Genomic DNA, 18,129 nt, shown 5'->3' with positions numbered 1-18,129 from the left:
CAGGGACTCGGCAACAAGTAGCAGCAGTAACCAGTAAACGGATGCAGGAACCACCAGACATTCCCGGAGAGCTCAGAGCAGAGGCATCGGGGACACAGGTGGCCACTTACCGGCAAGGGAGAGAAGGTTAATCAGTACAGCAGGAAGGGGAAAGTCCCAGTGAGAGGTGAGCAGTGCAGAGCCCGAGAGGAGGAGGGGTCGGTGCTGGGGCTGCAAATGATGAGAGTAGGGAGAAAGAAGATAACCAGTTCGTCTGCTTGGTGTATACTGCACGCCGGCGGAGGCGCCCCAGGGTCCAATGCTCACCCCTCCCACGCCAAACAGACCCTCCAGCCAGCTGCTGGTGGCTACTGGTTTCTTTTACACCAGACTGGCTGGTATAAGCCAACGGTACACACACACAGACACACACTCAGCATGACAGAGCCCCGGCCCCAAGCAGCACTATTTCCGGAAACCCAGCAGCTCCTGTGTGAGTTGCGACCATCTCCTCATCCACCCGCCCAACACCCCCCACCCCCCTCATAATCCAGCCCTGGTGACAGTCATTTTGACAGGCTTTTAACTAGTAGGCATTAATGTAACAGCACTCAACAAAATCTGCATCCCCACAAAGGATTGGTCTCCAATTATAAGATGCCACACATTTCAGAGTGTATTAACAGTAAGTACTCACTTTGCCATTTCCAAGAAGACCAGGGCATCCCGAAGGGAGACAGGCATGTCACTACTGATTTTATTTGTAGAAGGCTTCTTCAGGTCAACAATTAACTTCTTGCTTTCTTCCCTGAAGACTTTCATTACTACAGTCTTATTGTTTACTACTTTTAGAATATGATCTTTTATTTCCTTTGCCCATAATCCATCCTATAATAGAGCAATATTAATAAATTCAAACTTACACGCAATGTATACAGAATTAAGGACTATACACTGATGACCAGCGCGATATATTAAAGCAAGTGCTTTTAGCTGGTATCTCAAGTGTACCTCTCTCATTGTTTTGGTTAAATCCTTGTAATGTATATAGTTGACTATTAGGGGAAATCAGGAAATGTTTACAAACACTGGCAAGGTGTACTGAAAGAGGCTATTCAAAAGACTCAAATTTATTACATGTTCAGGGGTGTATTCAATAACGGTCGGAAGCTGCCGTCTTGTAGGAAAGACGGCAGCTTCCGACAGAAATAGGTCGGAAGGGGTTCCAACCTATTCAATAGGGGCTGATTTTTTTCCCGTCAAGTCGGGAATTCCCGACTTGTTGGAAAACACGTGGATCGGCGGAATAGCCTCCGGATCCACGTGCTTCTGTCGGAAATGGGTCCAAATCCGACAGGTTTTGGCCCCATCTCCGACAAACTCAAACTGACTTAAAAACAATTCAGATTGAGGTGAGGAGACAAGCGGTGCTGCAGGTGCTGAGATCAATGACCGGTGGGGGGGGGGGGGGGAGATGGCTGCAGGGGGACATGTCTGCGGCGGAGGGGGTAAGCGCTGCAGGGAGAGAAGTGCCTGGCCGTCCGTCCAGGCACTTCTCTCCCTGCGGCGCCTAACCCCGCCACTGAAGACATGACCCCGCGCAGCCAGCTCCCCCCGCCTATCTCTGCTCCCCCCGCGGCCCGCAGGCACCTCTTTCCCTGCAGCACTTCCCCCCGCCGCCCTAGACATGACCCCCTGCAGCCAGCTCCGCCCACCGATCACAGCTCCCCCCGCTGCCAACCCAATCAAGGACGCCGCCATCTGCACTCCTGCCGCTGCTGTCATCGCATCCGCTGACAGCAGCGGCAGGACAGGACCCTATGTACGGCCAAATACGACAGTCGGTTTTGGCCGTCCACTGAATAGGGGTTGTCAGATCCATTCCGACAACTGCATGTCGGAATGGATTCGATCTTATTGAATATACCCCTCAATTGATATTAGAAAGGAGTCATTTGCAATGCTTCAGGGGACTAATGCTATGCTCTATACATTGCTGCAATTAGGCAACTGATAGACAAATAACAGGATAGCAGATGTGAGGTGTACAAATATTCCTGATACAATCTACAAATAGCAGAACTGGTAATTTAGCCCTGAGTGCTATGCTGCATTCACAATTTATTTTAACACATTAAAATGTTCAAGCCAAAAGTGGGAAAAAAAAAAAAAAAAACCCTGCACTTAAGGAGAGATATCAAGCAGAGTAAAGAGTGGACCAGTGGAGAAGTTGCCCATAGCAAACAATCAGCTGGTACCTATCATGTAACAGAATGTACTTGATAAACGCTAGCTAGCTGATTTCAATTGTCAACTTCTCCACTGGTTCACTTCTTTGCTCTATACTCGACTTGAAACACCTCCCCCTCAGTGCTCCACAATGCCCTGCAGTAACCAAGAATGATTTGGGCTATTCCATGAAATGTCCCATACTGTATGTGAAAATAAAACAAAATAAAAATTTTTTGTAGCTTTGTATTTCATGAGTTTTCAACATAGTAAAGTTATAGGTATTTTTAAGGGTGTAGTAGGCTATGCCGGAGGCCGTTCTCCCGGCGGCCAGCATACCGGCGCCGGAATCACCACCGCCGGCATACCGACAGCTGGGCGAGCGCAAATGAGCCCCTTGTGGGCTCGCTACGCGTGCTATGCTATCTACTCTCCATCCAAGGGGGTCGTGGACCCCGAAGGGGGAGAAAATAAGATTTTACTCACCGGTAAATCTATTTCTCGTAGTCCGTAGTGGATGCTGGGAACTCCGTAAGGACCATGGGGAATAGCGGCTCTGCAGGAGACTGGGCACAACTAAAAGAAAGCTTTTAGACTACCTGGTGTGCACTGGCTCCTCCCACTATGACCCTCCTCCAGACCTCAGTTAGGATACTGTGCCCGGAAGAGCTGACACAATAAGGAAGGATTTTGAATCCCGGGTAAGACTCATACCAGCCACACCAATCACACCGTATAACTTGTGATACTATACCCAGTTAACAGTATGAAATATAACTGAGCCTCTCAACAGATGGCTCAACAAAAACCCTTAGTTAGGCAATAACTACATACAAGTATTGCAGACAATCCGCACTTGGGATGGGCGCCCAGCATCCACTACGGACTACGAGAAATAGATTTACCGGTGAGTAAAATCTTATTTTCTCTGACGTCCTAGTGGATGCTGGGAACTCCGTAAGGACCATGGGGATTATACCAAAGCTCCCAAACGGGCGGGAGAGGGCGGATGACTCTGCAGCACCGAATGAGAGAACTCAAGGTCCTCCTCAGCCAGGGTATCAAATTTGTAGAATTTTGCAAACGTGTTTGCCCCTGACCAAGTTGCAGCTCGGCAAAGTTGTAAAGCCGAGACCCCTCGGGCAGCCGCCCAAGATGAGCCCACTTTCCTCGTGGAATGGGCTTTACCTGATTTAGGATGCGGCAATCCAGCTGAATTGTGCTACAAATTCAGCGAGCAATAGTCTGCTTAGAAGCAGGAGCACCTATTTTGTTGGGTGCCTACAGGATAAAAAGCGAGTCAGTTTTCCTGACTCCAGCCGTCCTGGAAGTATAAATTTTTAAGGCCCTGACTACGTCCATTAACTTGGAATCTTCCAAGTCCCTAGTAGCCGCAGGCACTACAATAGGTTGGTTCAAGTGAAAAGCTGATACCACCTTAGGGAGAAACTGGGGACGAGTCCTCAATTCTGCCCTATCCATATGGAAAATCAGATAAGGGCTTTTACATGACAAAGCCGCCAATACTGACACACGCCTGGCCGAAGCCAAGGCCAATAACATGACCACTTTCCATGTGAGATATTTCAAATCCACAGTTTTAAGTGGCTCAAACCAATGTGATTTTAGGAAACTCAACACCACGTTGAGATCCCAAGGTGCCACAGGAGGCACAAAAGGGGGCTGAATATGTAGCACTCCCTTTACAAATGTCTGAACTCCAGGCAGTGAAGCCAGTTCTTTCTGGAAGAAAATCGACAGAGCCGAAATCTGGACCTTAATGGAACCCAAGTTTAGGCCCATAGTCACTCCTGACTGTAGGAAGTGCAGAAAACGATCCAGCTGAAATTCCTCTGTTGGGGCCTTCCTGGCCTCACACCACACAACATATTTTCGCCAAATACGGTGATAATGGTTTGCGGTTACTACTTTCCTGGCTTTTATCAGCGTAGGAATGACTTCCTCCGGAATGCCCTTTTCTTTAGGATCCGGAATTCAACTGCCATGCCGTCAAACGCAGCCGCGGTAAGTCTTAGAACAGACAGGGCCCCTGCTGTAGCAGATCCTGTCTGAGCGGTAGAGGCCATGGGTCCTCAGATATCATTTCTTGAAGTTCTGGGTACCAAGCTCTTCTTGGCCCATCATGAACCACAAGTATCTTTCTTACTCCTCGTTTTCTTATTATTCTCAGTACCTTTGGTATGAGAGGCGGAGGAGGGAATACATAAACCGACTGGTACACCCACGGTGTCACCAGAGCGTCCACAGCTATTGCCTGAGGGTCCCTTGACCTGGCGCAATATCTAGTTTTTTGTTTAGGCGGGACGCCATCATGTCCACCTGTGGCCTTTCCCAACGGTTTACCAACAGTTGGAAGACTTCTGGATGAAGTCCCCACTCTCCCGGGTGTAGGTCGCGTCTGCTGAGGAAGTCTGCTTCCCAGTTGTCCACTCCCGGAATGAACACTGCTGACAGTGCTAAGACGTGATTTTCCGCCCATCGGAGAATCCTTGTGGCTTCTGCCATCGCCATCCTGCTTCTTGTGCCGCCCTGTCGGTTTACATGGGCGACCGCCGTGATGTTGTCTGATCGGATCAGTACCGGCTGGTTTTGAAGCAGAGGCCTTGCCAGACTTAGGGCATTGTAAATGGTTCTCAGTTCCAGAACATTTATGTGTAGGGACGACTCCTGACTTGACCAAAGTCCTTGGAAATTTCTTCCCTGTGTGACTGCCCCCCAGCCTCGAAGGCTGGCATCCGTGGTTACCAGGACCCAGTCCTGTATGCCGAATCTGCGGCCCTCTTAAAGATGAGCACTCTGCAGCCACCACAGTAGAGATACCCTGGTCCTTGGAGACAGGGTTATCAGCCGATGCATCTGAAGATGCGATCCCGACCACTTGTCCAAGAGGTCCCACTGAAAGGTTCTTGCATGGAACCTGCCGAATGGAATTCTGCTTCGTAAGAAGCTATCATTTTTCCCAGGACTCGTGTGCAGTGATGCACCGATACCTGTTTTGGTTTCAGGAGGTCTCTGACTAGAGATGACAGCTCCTTGGCTTTCTCCTGCGGGAGAAATACTTTTTTCTGTTCTGTGTCCAGAACCATCCCCAGGAACAGTAGGCGTGTGGTAGGAACCAGCTGTGACTTTGGAATGTATAGAATCCATCCGTGCTGTTGTAGCACTTCCCGAGATAGTGCTACTCCGACCAACAACTGCTCCTTGGACCTCGCCTTTATAAGGAGATCGTCCAAGTACGGGATAATTAAAACTCCCTTTTTTCGAAGGAGTATCATCATTTCTGCCATTACCTTGGTAAAGACCCTCGGTGCCGTGGACAGTCCAAACGGCAGTGTTTGGAATTGGTAATGGCAATCCTGTACCACAAATCTGAGGTACTCCTGGTGAGGATGGTAAATGGGGACATGTAGGTAAGCATCCTTGATGTCCAGGGATACCATGTAATCCCCCTCCTCCAGGCTTGCAATAACCGCCCTGAGCGATTCCATCTTGAACTTGAATTTTTTTATGTATGTGTTCAAGGATTTCAAATTTAACATGGGTCTCACCGAACCGTCCGGTTTCGGTACCACAAACAGTGTGGAATAGTAACCCCGTCCTTGTTGAAGTAGGGGCACCTTGACTATCACCTGCTGGGAATACAGCTTGTGAATTGCCTCTAGCACAGCCTCCCTGCCTGAGGGAGTTGTCGGCAAGGCAGATTTGAGGAAACGGCGGGGGGGAGACGCCTCGAATTCCAGCTTGTACCCCTGAGATACTACTCGAAGGATCCAGGGATCCACCTGTGAGCGAGCCCACTGATCGCTGAAATTTTTGAGGCGGCCCCCCACCGTAACTGGCTACGCCTGTGGAGCCCCCGCGTCATGCGGTGGACTCAGAGGAAGCGGGGGAAGAATTTTGATTCTGGGAACTGGCTGACGGGTGCAGCTTTTTCCCTCTTCCCTCGTCTCTGTGCAGAAAGGAAACGCCTTTGACCCGCTTGCTTTTCTGAAGCCGAAAGGACTGTACCTGATAATACAGTGCTTTCTTAGGCTGTGAGGAAACCTGAGGTAAAAAATTTTCTTCCCAGCTGTTGCTGTGGATACGAGGTCCCAGAGACCATCCCCAAACAATTCCTCACCCTTATAAGGCTCTATGTGCCTTTTAAAGTCAGCATCATCTGTCCAGTGTCGGGTCTCTAATACCCTCCTGACAGAATGGACATTGCATTAATTCTGGATGCCAGCCGGCAAAATATCCCTCTGTGCATCCCTCATATATAAGACGACGTCTTTAATATGCTCTTATGTTCGCAAAATAGTATCCCTGTTTGACAGGGTCACAGACCACGCTGCAGCAGCACTATCTGCAGGTCTCAGTCTAGTACCTGAGTGTGTAAATACAGACTTCAGGATAGCCTCCTGCTTTTTATCAGCAGGTACCTTCAAAGTGGCCGTATCCTAAGACGGCAGTGCCACCTTTTTTGACAAACGTGTGAGCGCCTTATCCACCTTAGGGGATATCTCCCAGCGTAACTTATCCTCTGGCGGGAAAGGGTACGCCATCAGTAACTTTTTAGAAATTACCAGTTTCTTATCGGGGGAACCCACGCTTTTTCACACTTCATTCACTCATTTGATGGGGGAACAAAACACTGCCTGCTTTTTCTCCCCACACATAAAACCCTTTGTTAGTGGTACTTGGGTTAATGTCAGAAATGTGTAACACATTTTTTATTGCCGGGATCATGTAACGGATGTTCCTAGTGGATTGTGTATATGTCTCAACCTCGTCGACACTGGAGTCAGACTCCGTGTCGACATCTGTGTCTGCCATCTGAGGGAGCGGGCGTTTTTGAGCCCCTGATGGCCTTTGAGACGCCTGGGCAGGCGCGGCTGAGAAGCCGGCTGTCCTACAGCTGTTACGTCATCCAGCCTTTTATGTAAGGAGTTGACACTGTCGGTTTATACCTTCCACCTATCCATCCACTCTGGTGTCGGCCCCACAGGGGGCGACATCACATTTATCGGCATCTGCTCTGCCACCACATAAGCCTCCTCATCAAACGTGTCGACACAGCCATACCGACACACCGCACACACACAGGGAATGCTCTGACTGAGGACAGGACCCCACACAGCCCTTTGGGGAGACAGAGAGAGAGAGTATGCCAGCACACACCAGAGCGATATATAATTTAGGGATTAACACTATATTGAGTGAATTTTTCCCAATAGCTGCTTGTATATACAATATTGCGCCTAAATTTAGTGCCCCCCCCTCTCTTTTTAACCCTTTGAGCCTGCAAACTACAGGGGAGAGCCTGGGGAGCTGTCTTCCAGCTGCACTGTGAAGAGAAAATGGCGCCAGTGTGCTGAGGGAGATAGCTCCGTCCCTTTTTCGCAGACTTTTCTCCTGCTTTTTTATGGATTCTGGCAGGGGTATTTATCACATATATAGCCTCTGGGGCTATATATTGTGATATATTTGCCAGCCAAGGTGTTTTTATTGCTGCTCAGGGCGCCCCCCCCCCAGCGCCCTGCACCCTCAGTGACCGGAGTGTGAAGTGTGTATGAGGAGCAATGGCGCACAGCTGCAGTGCTGTGCGCTACCTTGGTGAAGACTGATGTCTTCTGCCGCCGATTTTCCGGACCTCTTCTTGCTTCTGGCTCTGTAAGGGGGACGGCGGCGCGGCTCCGGGAACGAACACCAAGGCCAGTTCCATGCGGTCGATCCCTCTGGAGCTAATGGTGTCCAGTAGCCTAAGAAGCCCAAGCTAGCTGCAAGCAGGTAGGTTCGCTTCTTCTCCCCTTAGTCCCTCGATGCAGTGAGCCTGTTGCCAGCAGGTCTCACTGTAAAATAAAAAACCTAAAATAAACTTTCTTTCTAGGAGCTCAGGAGAGCCCCTAGTGTGCATCCAGCTCGGCCGGGCACAGAAATCCAACTGAGGCTTGGAGGAGGGTCACAGTGGGAGGAGCCAGTGCACACCAGGTAGTCTAAAAGCTTTCTTTTAGTTGTGCCCAGTCTCCTGCGGAGCCGCTATTCCCCATGGTCCTTACGGAGTTCCCAGCATCCACTAGGACGTCAGAGAAAAGGTGTTGGTATGCCGGCTGTCGGGATTCAAGCGCCGGTATACTGTGTGCCGCGATCCCGACAGCCGGCAAACTGAAGACCACCCATTTTTAATTGTTTGTAATTTAAAAGAGAATAACACAGGCTCTTACAAATACAGTGTCTAGCTGATTATCTAGTCTAAGCTTTCTTTGTATCCTGTATGCGACATGGACTGGCCCAACTGCTAATTCCTCTAATTGAAACAAACCAGAAACTAAAACATTTGCTATGTGTAGTCTGTAACTAAAGGCCCGTACACACTGGTCGATATATCGGCCGTTCTCCTGAACGGCCGATATATCGCGGGACCGTCAGCCAGTGTGTACGGCCGATACGTCTGTGAACTCCGTCGTTCACAGACGTATCACGTCGGCCGCGCAGCACAGCCAACGGCAAATATATCTAACGATATATTGGCGCGTCGCTGTGTGTACGGGGCGGTCGTCCGACCGCCCGTACACATGCTGCGGCGGCCGGCGGTGATTGACAGGTGAACTGGGCGGGCGGGCGCCCGCCCAGTTCATGACGTCAGTCCCCCGACGGATCGGGCAGTGTGTATGCACAGCACACTGCCCGATCCGTACATAGATATATCTGCAGATCAATTGATCTGCGGATATATCTATTAGTGTCTACCCACCTTAAGAATCAAATGTCTACTGTAGTCAATATTAAAATCCATATGCCAAGATACGACAAAAAGCCATATTACCAGATGAATCACTAAATATTTATTAGAATACTAACAAAATACCTTAAAATAAGTAAATGTCACACTACTTAAACAGCTAGAGGACTATGTCAACAAGCACATAGCAATCTAGTAAAGAAACCCCCAACTCCGTATAGGAAAACTAAGGCTGGGTACAGATCAGGACCGATGTAACAATATATGGCGTGGCTGTACTCACTGCACGATCTGGTGTACGACAGCGATATATCGCTACCCGCCGCATTCATCAGAACGGTCAGTGGTGTTGATCAATCTGATGTGCAGCACATCAGATCTGACGAACCCCGCTGATGACTGTAGGGATCATGCAGTTATGAAGTACACACAAAGCTATATGGACGATATATAGTTCCAATCTGCAGCAGTAAAGGTGGGTACACACTAATAGATATATCTGCAGATCAATTGATCTGCAGATATATCTATGGACGGATCGGGCAGTGTGCTGTGCATACACACTGCCCGATCCGTCGGGGACTGACGTCATGAACTGGGCGGGCGTGTACACACGCCCGCCCAGTTCAGCTGTCAATCACCGCCGGCCGCCGCAGCATGAGTACGGGCGTTCGGCCGTACACACACAGCGACGCGCCAATACATCGGTAGATACATTGGCCGTCGGCTGTGCTGCGCGGTCGACGCGATACGTCTGTGAACGACGGAGTTCACAGACGTATCGGCCGTACACACTGGTTGACGGTCCCGCAATATATCGGCCGTTCAAGAGAACGCCCGATATATCGACCAGTGTGTACGGGCCTTAAGAGTTATTGTCCAATAAATCAGCAAATGCATACCCTACCTAACTTATACCAGGAACAGTTAATCATTAAGTGTCTAAGTTCCAAATGCACAAGTATTAAGATCACAGGAACTGCTAATTTAAGGCATCTCAGAAAACAGAACATACATGTGTGATTAGTTTGACTGTACATGGCTTAGATAAATTCAGAAAATGGTATATAACATTTTATAAAGGCACATTGCTTAAATAACTAAAAAAAAAAAATGTACATTATGGATCATGGGTCAGTTGTAAATCAGCAAAGTAACATGTGAAATCATGTGGCCAAATGTAATGGGAATGACCTTCAATAATTAGAATGCTTCAATGGGACCTAGAATGTGCTTTTAAGACTTCATTTTACCTTGATAAAAAAAACACTTTGTACAATTCATAATATGGCATTTTGTTTTATAGTTAGATTCAGAACATATAACTGTTAAATTAAGCATGCAAATGTAAACCACTTGAATACCTTAAGGCAGTGGTTCTCAAACTGTGTGCCGTGGCACCCAGGGGAGCCTCAGGACACTTACGGGGATGCCTTGGATTGGTGGTTAAAGACAAATTTAAATTATTTATGGTCAATGTAAAAAATAGGATTTTGGTACCTACCGGTAAATCCTTTTCTCTTAATCCGTAAAGGATGCTGGGGACTCCAAAAGGACCATGGGGTATAGACGGATCCGCAGGAGCTTGGGCACACTATAAAGACTTAAACTGGGTGTGAACTGGCTCCTCCCTCTATGCCCCTCCTCCAGACCTCAGCTAGAAAACTGTGCCCAGGAGAGATGAACATTTCGAGGAAAGAATTTATTGTTATAAACACGGTGAGTGTCCTACCAGCTCACACCTCAAACACACCGTAGAACGTGGCATTCAGTAGAATACCAGCCCACAGCATGAACAAAACACAGCCATATGCTGAGAGAATATGCAACACAAATCGTGTGTCCACAGAAGCAAAAATAAGACCCCTCATGCCATGGCATGAAAAAAACGGTAGCAACCGCCTGACAGAGAAAACACACCACCAGGGTGTAACCAAAAATACTAACTGCAGACACCGTACGCACTGGGACGGGCGCCCAGCATCCTCTACGGACTAAGAGAAAAGGATTTACCGGTAGGTACCAAAATCCTATTTTCTCATACGTCCTAGAGGATGCTGGGGACTCCAAAAGGACCATGGGGTTTATACCAAAGCTCCAAAACGGGCGGGAGAGTGCGGACGACTCTGCAGGTCCGAATGAGCAAACAAAAAGGTCCCCAACAATCATGGTATTAAACTCGTAGAGCATAGCAAAAGCGTTTGATCCCGACCAATAATCCGCTCGGCAAAGTTGAACCGCCTAGACTCCTCGGGCATCCGCCCAAGAAGAGCCCATCTTTCCAGTAGAATGGGCTTCCACCGACTTCGGTCACGGCAATCCAAGCATCGAACAACATGCCAAATCGTATCACAGATTCAGCGTGTAACAGACAGCATACTGCAGTCGCCCCAAGCATGTTGGGAGCATACCGGAGAAACAGAGACTCTATTTCTCCCAACTGAGCCAAATTGGGAACCTAAATATTCAAATCCCCGGTAACACCGAAAGACTTTGAATCAGCTAATGCCGAAGGAACCACCGGCATAAAAAATAGACTATTTTCTGCGAAACCCAGAAACCACTCTTTGGTAGAACTACAATCCGAGTTCACAAGTCCTCTCCGTCTACCTGGAAGATCAAACAAGGCTCTTGTGAGAAAAACCCACCACGTCCGACACCCACCTTACGGACACCAAAGCCAATAGCATGACCACTTTCCAAGAGATAATTCCCCCCCCCCCCCCCCGAAAATAATAAGGCCATACTGCCTCGAAATGGAGCCTAACTGTAGGCCTGCATCCACAATGGTTTGTAAGTATGGATAAGAACGACCTAGCAGAAAGTCTTCCGTAGAAACCATCCTGGATTCACACCAAGACACAGAAATACGCCAACCACGGCGGAAAGGCTTTGCCGTAACTTCTGTCCTAGTCTGAAACATTGAGAAAACGGCTTCACTGAGAACATCCTTCCGGCTTAGAATATGGCATTCAACCGCCACGCCGTAAGACGCAGTCGCGGTAAGTCTTGATACACGCCCTGATCTAGTTGTAACAGTTCCTCATGTAAAGGAAGAGGGCAGGAAACTCCCATGAGCAAATCATGAAAAACTGGATAGCAAAAACTCCTTGGCTAAATCAGATCCGAGAGGATCGCCTGAACCTATGTTCTTCTTATGTTTATCACCTTCCGAAAAAATGAAATAGGAGGGGCCACAGAGACCGACTAAAAACACCCACGGTGTCATGAGGGTATCCCTTGCCTGAGGCCTCTCGTTGAAACGAGACACCAACATGACCAATTGCGACCCTCCACAAAAGTTATCACGTCTGTGAAAACTTCCCGACGATGACTGAATTTTTACCCGGATGGAGATCGCGTCAGCAGAGGAAATCTATTTCACTTTCGCCAACCACCGGAACGAATACTACCAGACTTTTTGCCCCACGGCAAAACTGTGCATCTTCTGCCATTGCCGCTTTTCTCCTTGTTCCGTCATAGCGGCTTACTCACGCCATTGCTGATAAGTGGTCTGGCAGAACTAACATGGGCCGAACACGAAGAATACTTTCGTCAAAAATATCTTTTAAATCAAGAAAGCTTATTGCAGACAAGCTTTCCAACTTAACCTTAACCTCTGGAAATACGTCCCTTGCAAGGCCTGCTCCCCAGCCTCGGAGATCGTTATGCACGGATACCAGGATCTAACCTTGGATCCTGTACCTTCATCCCTCTAGAAGGAGAGAACCGAGCAGACACCACAGGAGTGATGTCCTGGCCTTTAGGATTATATTCCGGTGCATGTGCAGGTGAAACGCGGACCACAATTTCAACTGGCCCCTTGATAGCCACTCTGGCAGTAGACGTGCTCACCAAAACAGGCCTCGTAGGCCGCACCCATCTGTTTTAGTAACAGAACATATTGATGAAGTGTCCCAGCAAAGCTGATCCAACTATGTATCCTCAGACCTCTTTCCACAGGAAAAAACCCTGAACATTAACCGAGCAGTATCTACTCTGAAACCCACCTCCGACAACTGTGTCGGTGGGAACAACAGCCAATCCCTGTGTCGAAGAACAGTCAGAGAGAAACAACGATTTGCACCTTTATACAGGGACAACCGGACAATGTCCTGAACCTGACGCACCTCTGTATGACGTAGCGTACTACCTCCTCAACCAGAGGGGAACGGCAAGATCCATTAGAAAAAACAGTAAGGGGAACAACCGTAACTCAGAATGCTCCCCATTTTGATTCTATAAATAACTCACAAGTCTTAGTCCATTCCTGGACTAACTGAAATTTTTAGACTAGCGCTCACCGTAGTGGGAACTAGCCAGATAGACTCAGCGACAAGTGGTGGATGTGTTGGAAACAGAAAACGACATCCACTTCTGCGAACCTACCAAGGCTGCAGAATTCTAACCTTCCAACCTTCCACTGTCTGCACAGAAAGGAAAAAAAACACGGTATCGAACCGGTTAAAACGACTGCATCCCACAAAAGAATGCGTCACCAACCGTTGTGAAGGAGGCTAACTCACGAAGGTAGACTTACCAGGTGTATCCGCCGAGAGTGACTGAACAGAGGCCTCACCAAACAGCTGTATACCTCCCCCGAGTATCTCTCGGAGACAACCTCAGCATTTTCCCGGCTACACCTCCTGCTGTCACGTGGCAGCCTGCTGCAATGTTATAAGTAGAAACAACATAAGCAAGTTTACCCACTTTGGGTAGGGTAATTCTATCGGATGCCTACCCGAATACAACCCTCCCTCATGTGCATGCAATGCAAATAAGGCCAAAGTATAGAAATAAAATATCACTTCGCTTCCTGTGTATGATCCCTTGCGACCGGCTCTGCGTCGACCAGGAGTTGACTGTCGTAATGTTCTCTCCGCGTCGGGAAGAGAATAATATTCGGACTCCTTGAGAGGATCGAAAACCAACTCGTCACGGCCAATCTTGAGCTTAATCAACAGAGCGATCAGCACATGAGAAGAATACCATTATCTTAGCATTCATGGATATACATAATGTAATACACAATAAAACACACATATCCTAACCATGCATATATAAATATATATCTACATATAGATATAACCTATACGCAAGTGGATTGTCCAGACCCGTCAGGTCCCAGCAATGTGTTGTGAATGTGTATGACCATGTACTGACGTGCCCCCGATGTGGATCTACCAGGAACGTTATGGTCGACAGAAACTGAGTAAATGTCGACAGCAAGGAGTAGTAAGCGGTCAAAAAATAATAATAATCTTAGAACCCCGAGGGGTCTGAGGAAAGTATACATATACAATTTCAGTAACACTCCCCCCACACATACCTATAAATATATACATATATATATATATACATATATATATATATATATACACCAATACAGGTACAAGGCAATAACCGCCTGTTAATTTTTCTACCCTGGAAATACTGTTGATGCCGACAGGGCATCCACCATCAACTGTGTCTCCCCTAGCGCGTTGACTTGTTTTCAAGCACACAAAACCAACCTGCTAATACTTAATGTTTTTTTTTAATCAAGTATCGCCAAGCGTCGGCGAAGCCGACAGTTATCCCCACAGCAGCTTGTGACAAAGCCCTAACACCTGTCGACATATGTCGACTAACCGATAGTGGGCAAAACACAGGGAAACAGTGAGTTTATGTATCACAACAAGGATTATGCGTCCATTATTAAACAATGCTATATGACACCCATATAGCATTAAACACTCTGTGCTCCCCCTCCTTCATACTATACAGTAAATCCTGGTGGGGACCTGAGGAAAATGGCGCTGACTCCTCTGTGAGGGCTAAGCTCCGCCCCCTCCCGGCGCGCTTAAGCTCGCTCAATTAAATATAAATATATAACCCCCTAAAACTAGCTGGGGACCCTATATACAGGGGGAAACCCCCTGTATAACTTACTTTTTGTCCCAACGCAGCCCAGGGCGCCCCTCCTGCACTCTGCAACCACGGAAGCCGTTGGTGTGTGGGAGCTATGGACCGCAGCGTGCACGCTGCGGTCTCCCGGCGGGGCGAAGACACCCGGTGTCCGGGTATGTTCCCCCGCCCGGGATCCTTTTATCAATGCCGGACAGGGAGCTCCCCCCCCAGCGCCCTGCACCCTGGAGGCCGACGGGGAGCGGGAACAGAGAGTGCAGTGCTACCGCTGCCTCCCCCTCCCGTTCGCGGCGCACTGGCGGGGCGGGCGCCGAAGCATGTCCCCCCCCATCAGTGATTACATTTTTTGAAATGTTGTCCAGGGCCCCCCCCCCTCCTGCAGGCCCGGTGGAGTGCGGGAGCAGGGAGCGCAGCGCTACCGCTGCTGCTCCCTCCCGTTCACGGCGCACTGGCGGGGTGGGCACCGAAGTATGTCCCCATGCCAGTGATATTACTGATTTTATTATATGCTGCCCAGGGCGCTCCCCCCCCCCCCAGCGCCCTGCACCCTGCAGGTGATGGAAAGTGCGGGAGCCGGGAGCGCAGCGCTACCGCTCCCCCCTGCGACACGCTGGCGGGGTGAACATACGCTGTGCCCAGGCACCGTAATATGTCCCCCGCCAGCCTTAGAGACCGTCAGCAACATGCCCCCAGGGCGCTCCCCCCCCCCCCAGCGCCCTGCCAGAGACATTGGTGTGTGGGAGCATGGAGCGCAGCCCTACTGCTGCTGTTACCTCCGTTACTGAAGTCTTCTGCCGTCACTGAAGTCTTCTTTTCTTCCAATACTCACCCGGCTTCTTTCTTCTGGCTTTTGTGAGGGGATTGACGGCGTGGCTCCGGGAACAAGCAGCTAGGCGCACCAAGTGATCGAACCCTCTGGAGCTAATGGTGTCCAGTAGCCGAGAAGCAGAGCCTTTAAACTAAGAAGAAGTGGGTCCTGCTTCTCTCCCCTCACTACCACGCTGCAGGGAGCCTGTAGCCAGCAGGTCTGCCTGAAAATAAAAAACCTAACAAAAAAGTCTTTAGAGAAACTCAGGAGAGCTCCCCTAGTGTGTGACCCATCACTCCTGGGCACAAAGTCTAACTGAGGTCTGGAGGAGGGGCATAGAGGGAGGAGCCAGTTCACACCCAGTTTAAGTCTTTATAGTGTGCCCAGGCTCCTGCGGATCCAACTATACCCCATGGTCCTTTTGGAGTCTCCAGCATCCTCTAGGACGTATGAGAAAAAAGATTTTAAACCTACCGGTAAATCTTTTTCTCGTAGTCCGTAGAGGATGCTGGGACTCCGTAAGGACCATGGGGGATAGACGGGCTCCGCAGGAGACATGGGCACTTTAAGAAAGACTTTGACTCTGGGTGTGCACTGGCTCCTCCCTCTATGCCCCTCCTCCAGACCTCAGTTAGAGAAACTGTGCCCAGAGGAGACGGACAGTACAAGGAAAGGATTTTTGTAATCCAAGGGCAAGATTCATACCAGCCACACCAATCACACTGTATAACTTGTGATATACTACCCAGTTAACAGTATGAAAAACAACATAGTATCAGTCCAAAACCGATGAAAACTATAACATAACCCTTATGTAAGCATTAACTATATACAAGTCTTGCAGAAGTAATTCGCACTTGGGACGGGCGCCCAGCATCCTCTACGGACTACGAGAAAAAGATTTACCGGTAGGTTTAAAATCTTATTTTCTCTAACGTCCTAGAGGATGCTGGGACTCCGTAAGGACCATGGGGATTATACCAAAGCTCCCAAACGGGCGGGAGAGTGCGGATGACTCTGCAGCACCAATTGAGCAAACATGAGGTCCTCCTTAGCCAGGGTATCAAACTTGTAAAACTTTGCAAAGGTGTTTGACCCCGACCAAGTAGTAGCTCGGCACAGGTGTAGTGCCGAGACCCCTCGGGCAGCCGCCCAAGACGAGCCCACCTTCCTAGTGGAATGGGCCTTAACCGATTTTGGTAACGGCAATCCAGCCGTAGAATGCGCTTAGTCTGCTTTGAAGCAGGGCCGCCAACCTTGTTGGCTGCATGCAGGACAAACAGTGCTTCTGTTTTTCTGATCCTAGCCGTTCTGGCCTCGTACATTTTCAAAGCCCTGACCACATCAAGGGCCACCTTAGGTAGGAATTGAGGACGGGTCCGCAACTCCGCTCTATCCATATGGAAAACCAGATAGAGGCTTTTATGTGATTAAGACGCCAATTCCGAAACTCGCCTAGTCCAAGTGAGATACTGTAATTAAGGTCCAGATTTCAGCCCTATCCATTTTCTTTCAAAGGGACTGGCTTCTCTTCCTGAAGTTCAGACGTTTGTAAAGGGAGTGCTGCATATTCAGCCCCCTTTTGTGCCACCAGTGGCACCTTGGGATCTTAACGTGGTGTTGAGTTTCCTGAAATCACACTGGTTTGAGACACTTAAAACCGTGGAGTTAAAATATCTCACGTGGAAGGTGGTCATGCTATTGGCCTTAGCTTCGGCTAGGCGTGTGTCAGAATTGGCGGCTTTGTCACATAAAAGCCCCTATCTGGTTTTCCATATGGACAGGGCAGAATTACGGACTCGTCCGCAATTTCTGCCAAAAGTGGTGTCATCTTTTCATTTGAACCAACCTATTGTGGTGCCTGCGGCTACTCGTGACTTGGAGGATGCCAAGTTACTAGATGTAGTCAGGGCTTTGAAGGTTTATGTAGCCAGAACGGCTGGAGTCAGGAAAACTGAGTCGCTGTTTATCCTGTATGCATCCAACAAGCTGGGTGCTCCTGCTTCAAAGCAAACTATTGCTCGCTGGATCTGTAACACGATTCAGCAGGCTCATTCTGCGGCTGGATTGCCGCCTCCAAAATCAGTAAAAGCCCATTCCACAAGGAAGGGGGGCTCTTCTTGGGCGGCTGCCCGAGGGGTCTCGGCATTACAGCTTTGCCGAGCAGCTACTTGTTCTGGTTCAAACACTTTTGCCAAGTTCTACAAGTTTGATACCCTGGCTGAGGAGGACCTTGTGTTTGCTCATTCGGTGCTGCAGAGTCATCCGCACTCTCCCGCCCGTTTGGGAGCTTTGGTATAATCCCCATGGTCCTTACAGAGTCCCCAGAATCCACTAGGACGTTAGAGAAAATAAGATTTAACTTACCGGTAAATCTATTTCTCGTAGTCCGTAGTGGATGCTGGGCGCCCGTCCCAAGTGCGGACTTCTTCTGCAATACTTGTATATAGTTATTGCTTAAATA

The 18,129-nt window shown here is 48.9% G+C and overlaps 1 protein-coding gene across 4 annotated transcripts in view; it reads right to left on the bottom strand.

Annotated features, from left to right (window-relative positions):
- The window catches only part of RNF17 (ring finger protein 17), a 1,464,292-nt gene that overhangs the window by 618,757 nt on the left and 827,406 nt on the right, over positions 1 to 18,129 (bottom strand). For all 4 annotated transcript variants that reach the window (XM_063951617.1, XM_063951615.1, XM_063951616.1 and 1 more), the window contains one exon: positions 677 to 867. In XM_063951617.1, coding sequence (XP_063807687.1) covers positions 677 to 867 — 191 coding nt within the window. The remainder of the gene's footprint in view (positions 1 to 676; positions 868 to 18,129) is intronic.

This window comes from Pseudophryne corroboree, chromosome 2 (genome assembly GCF_028390025.1).
Source record: "Pseudophryne corroboree isolate aPseCor3 chromosome 2, aPseCor3.hap2, whole genome shotgun sequence".
Taxonomy (NCBI): Eukaryota; Metazoa; Chordata; class Amphibia; order Anura; family Myobatrachidae; genus Pseudophryne; species Pseudophryne corroboree.
The sequence above is the reverse complement of the archived record's forward strand: the minus strand, read 5'-3'. Positions and strand labels throughout refer to the sequence as shown.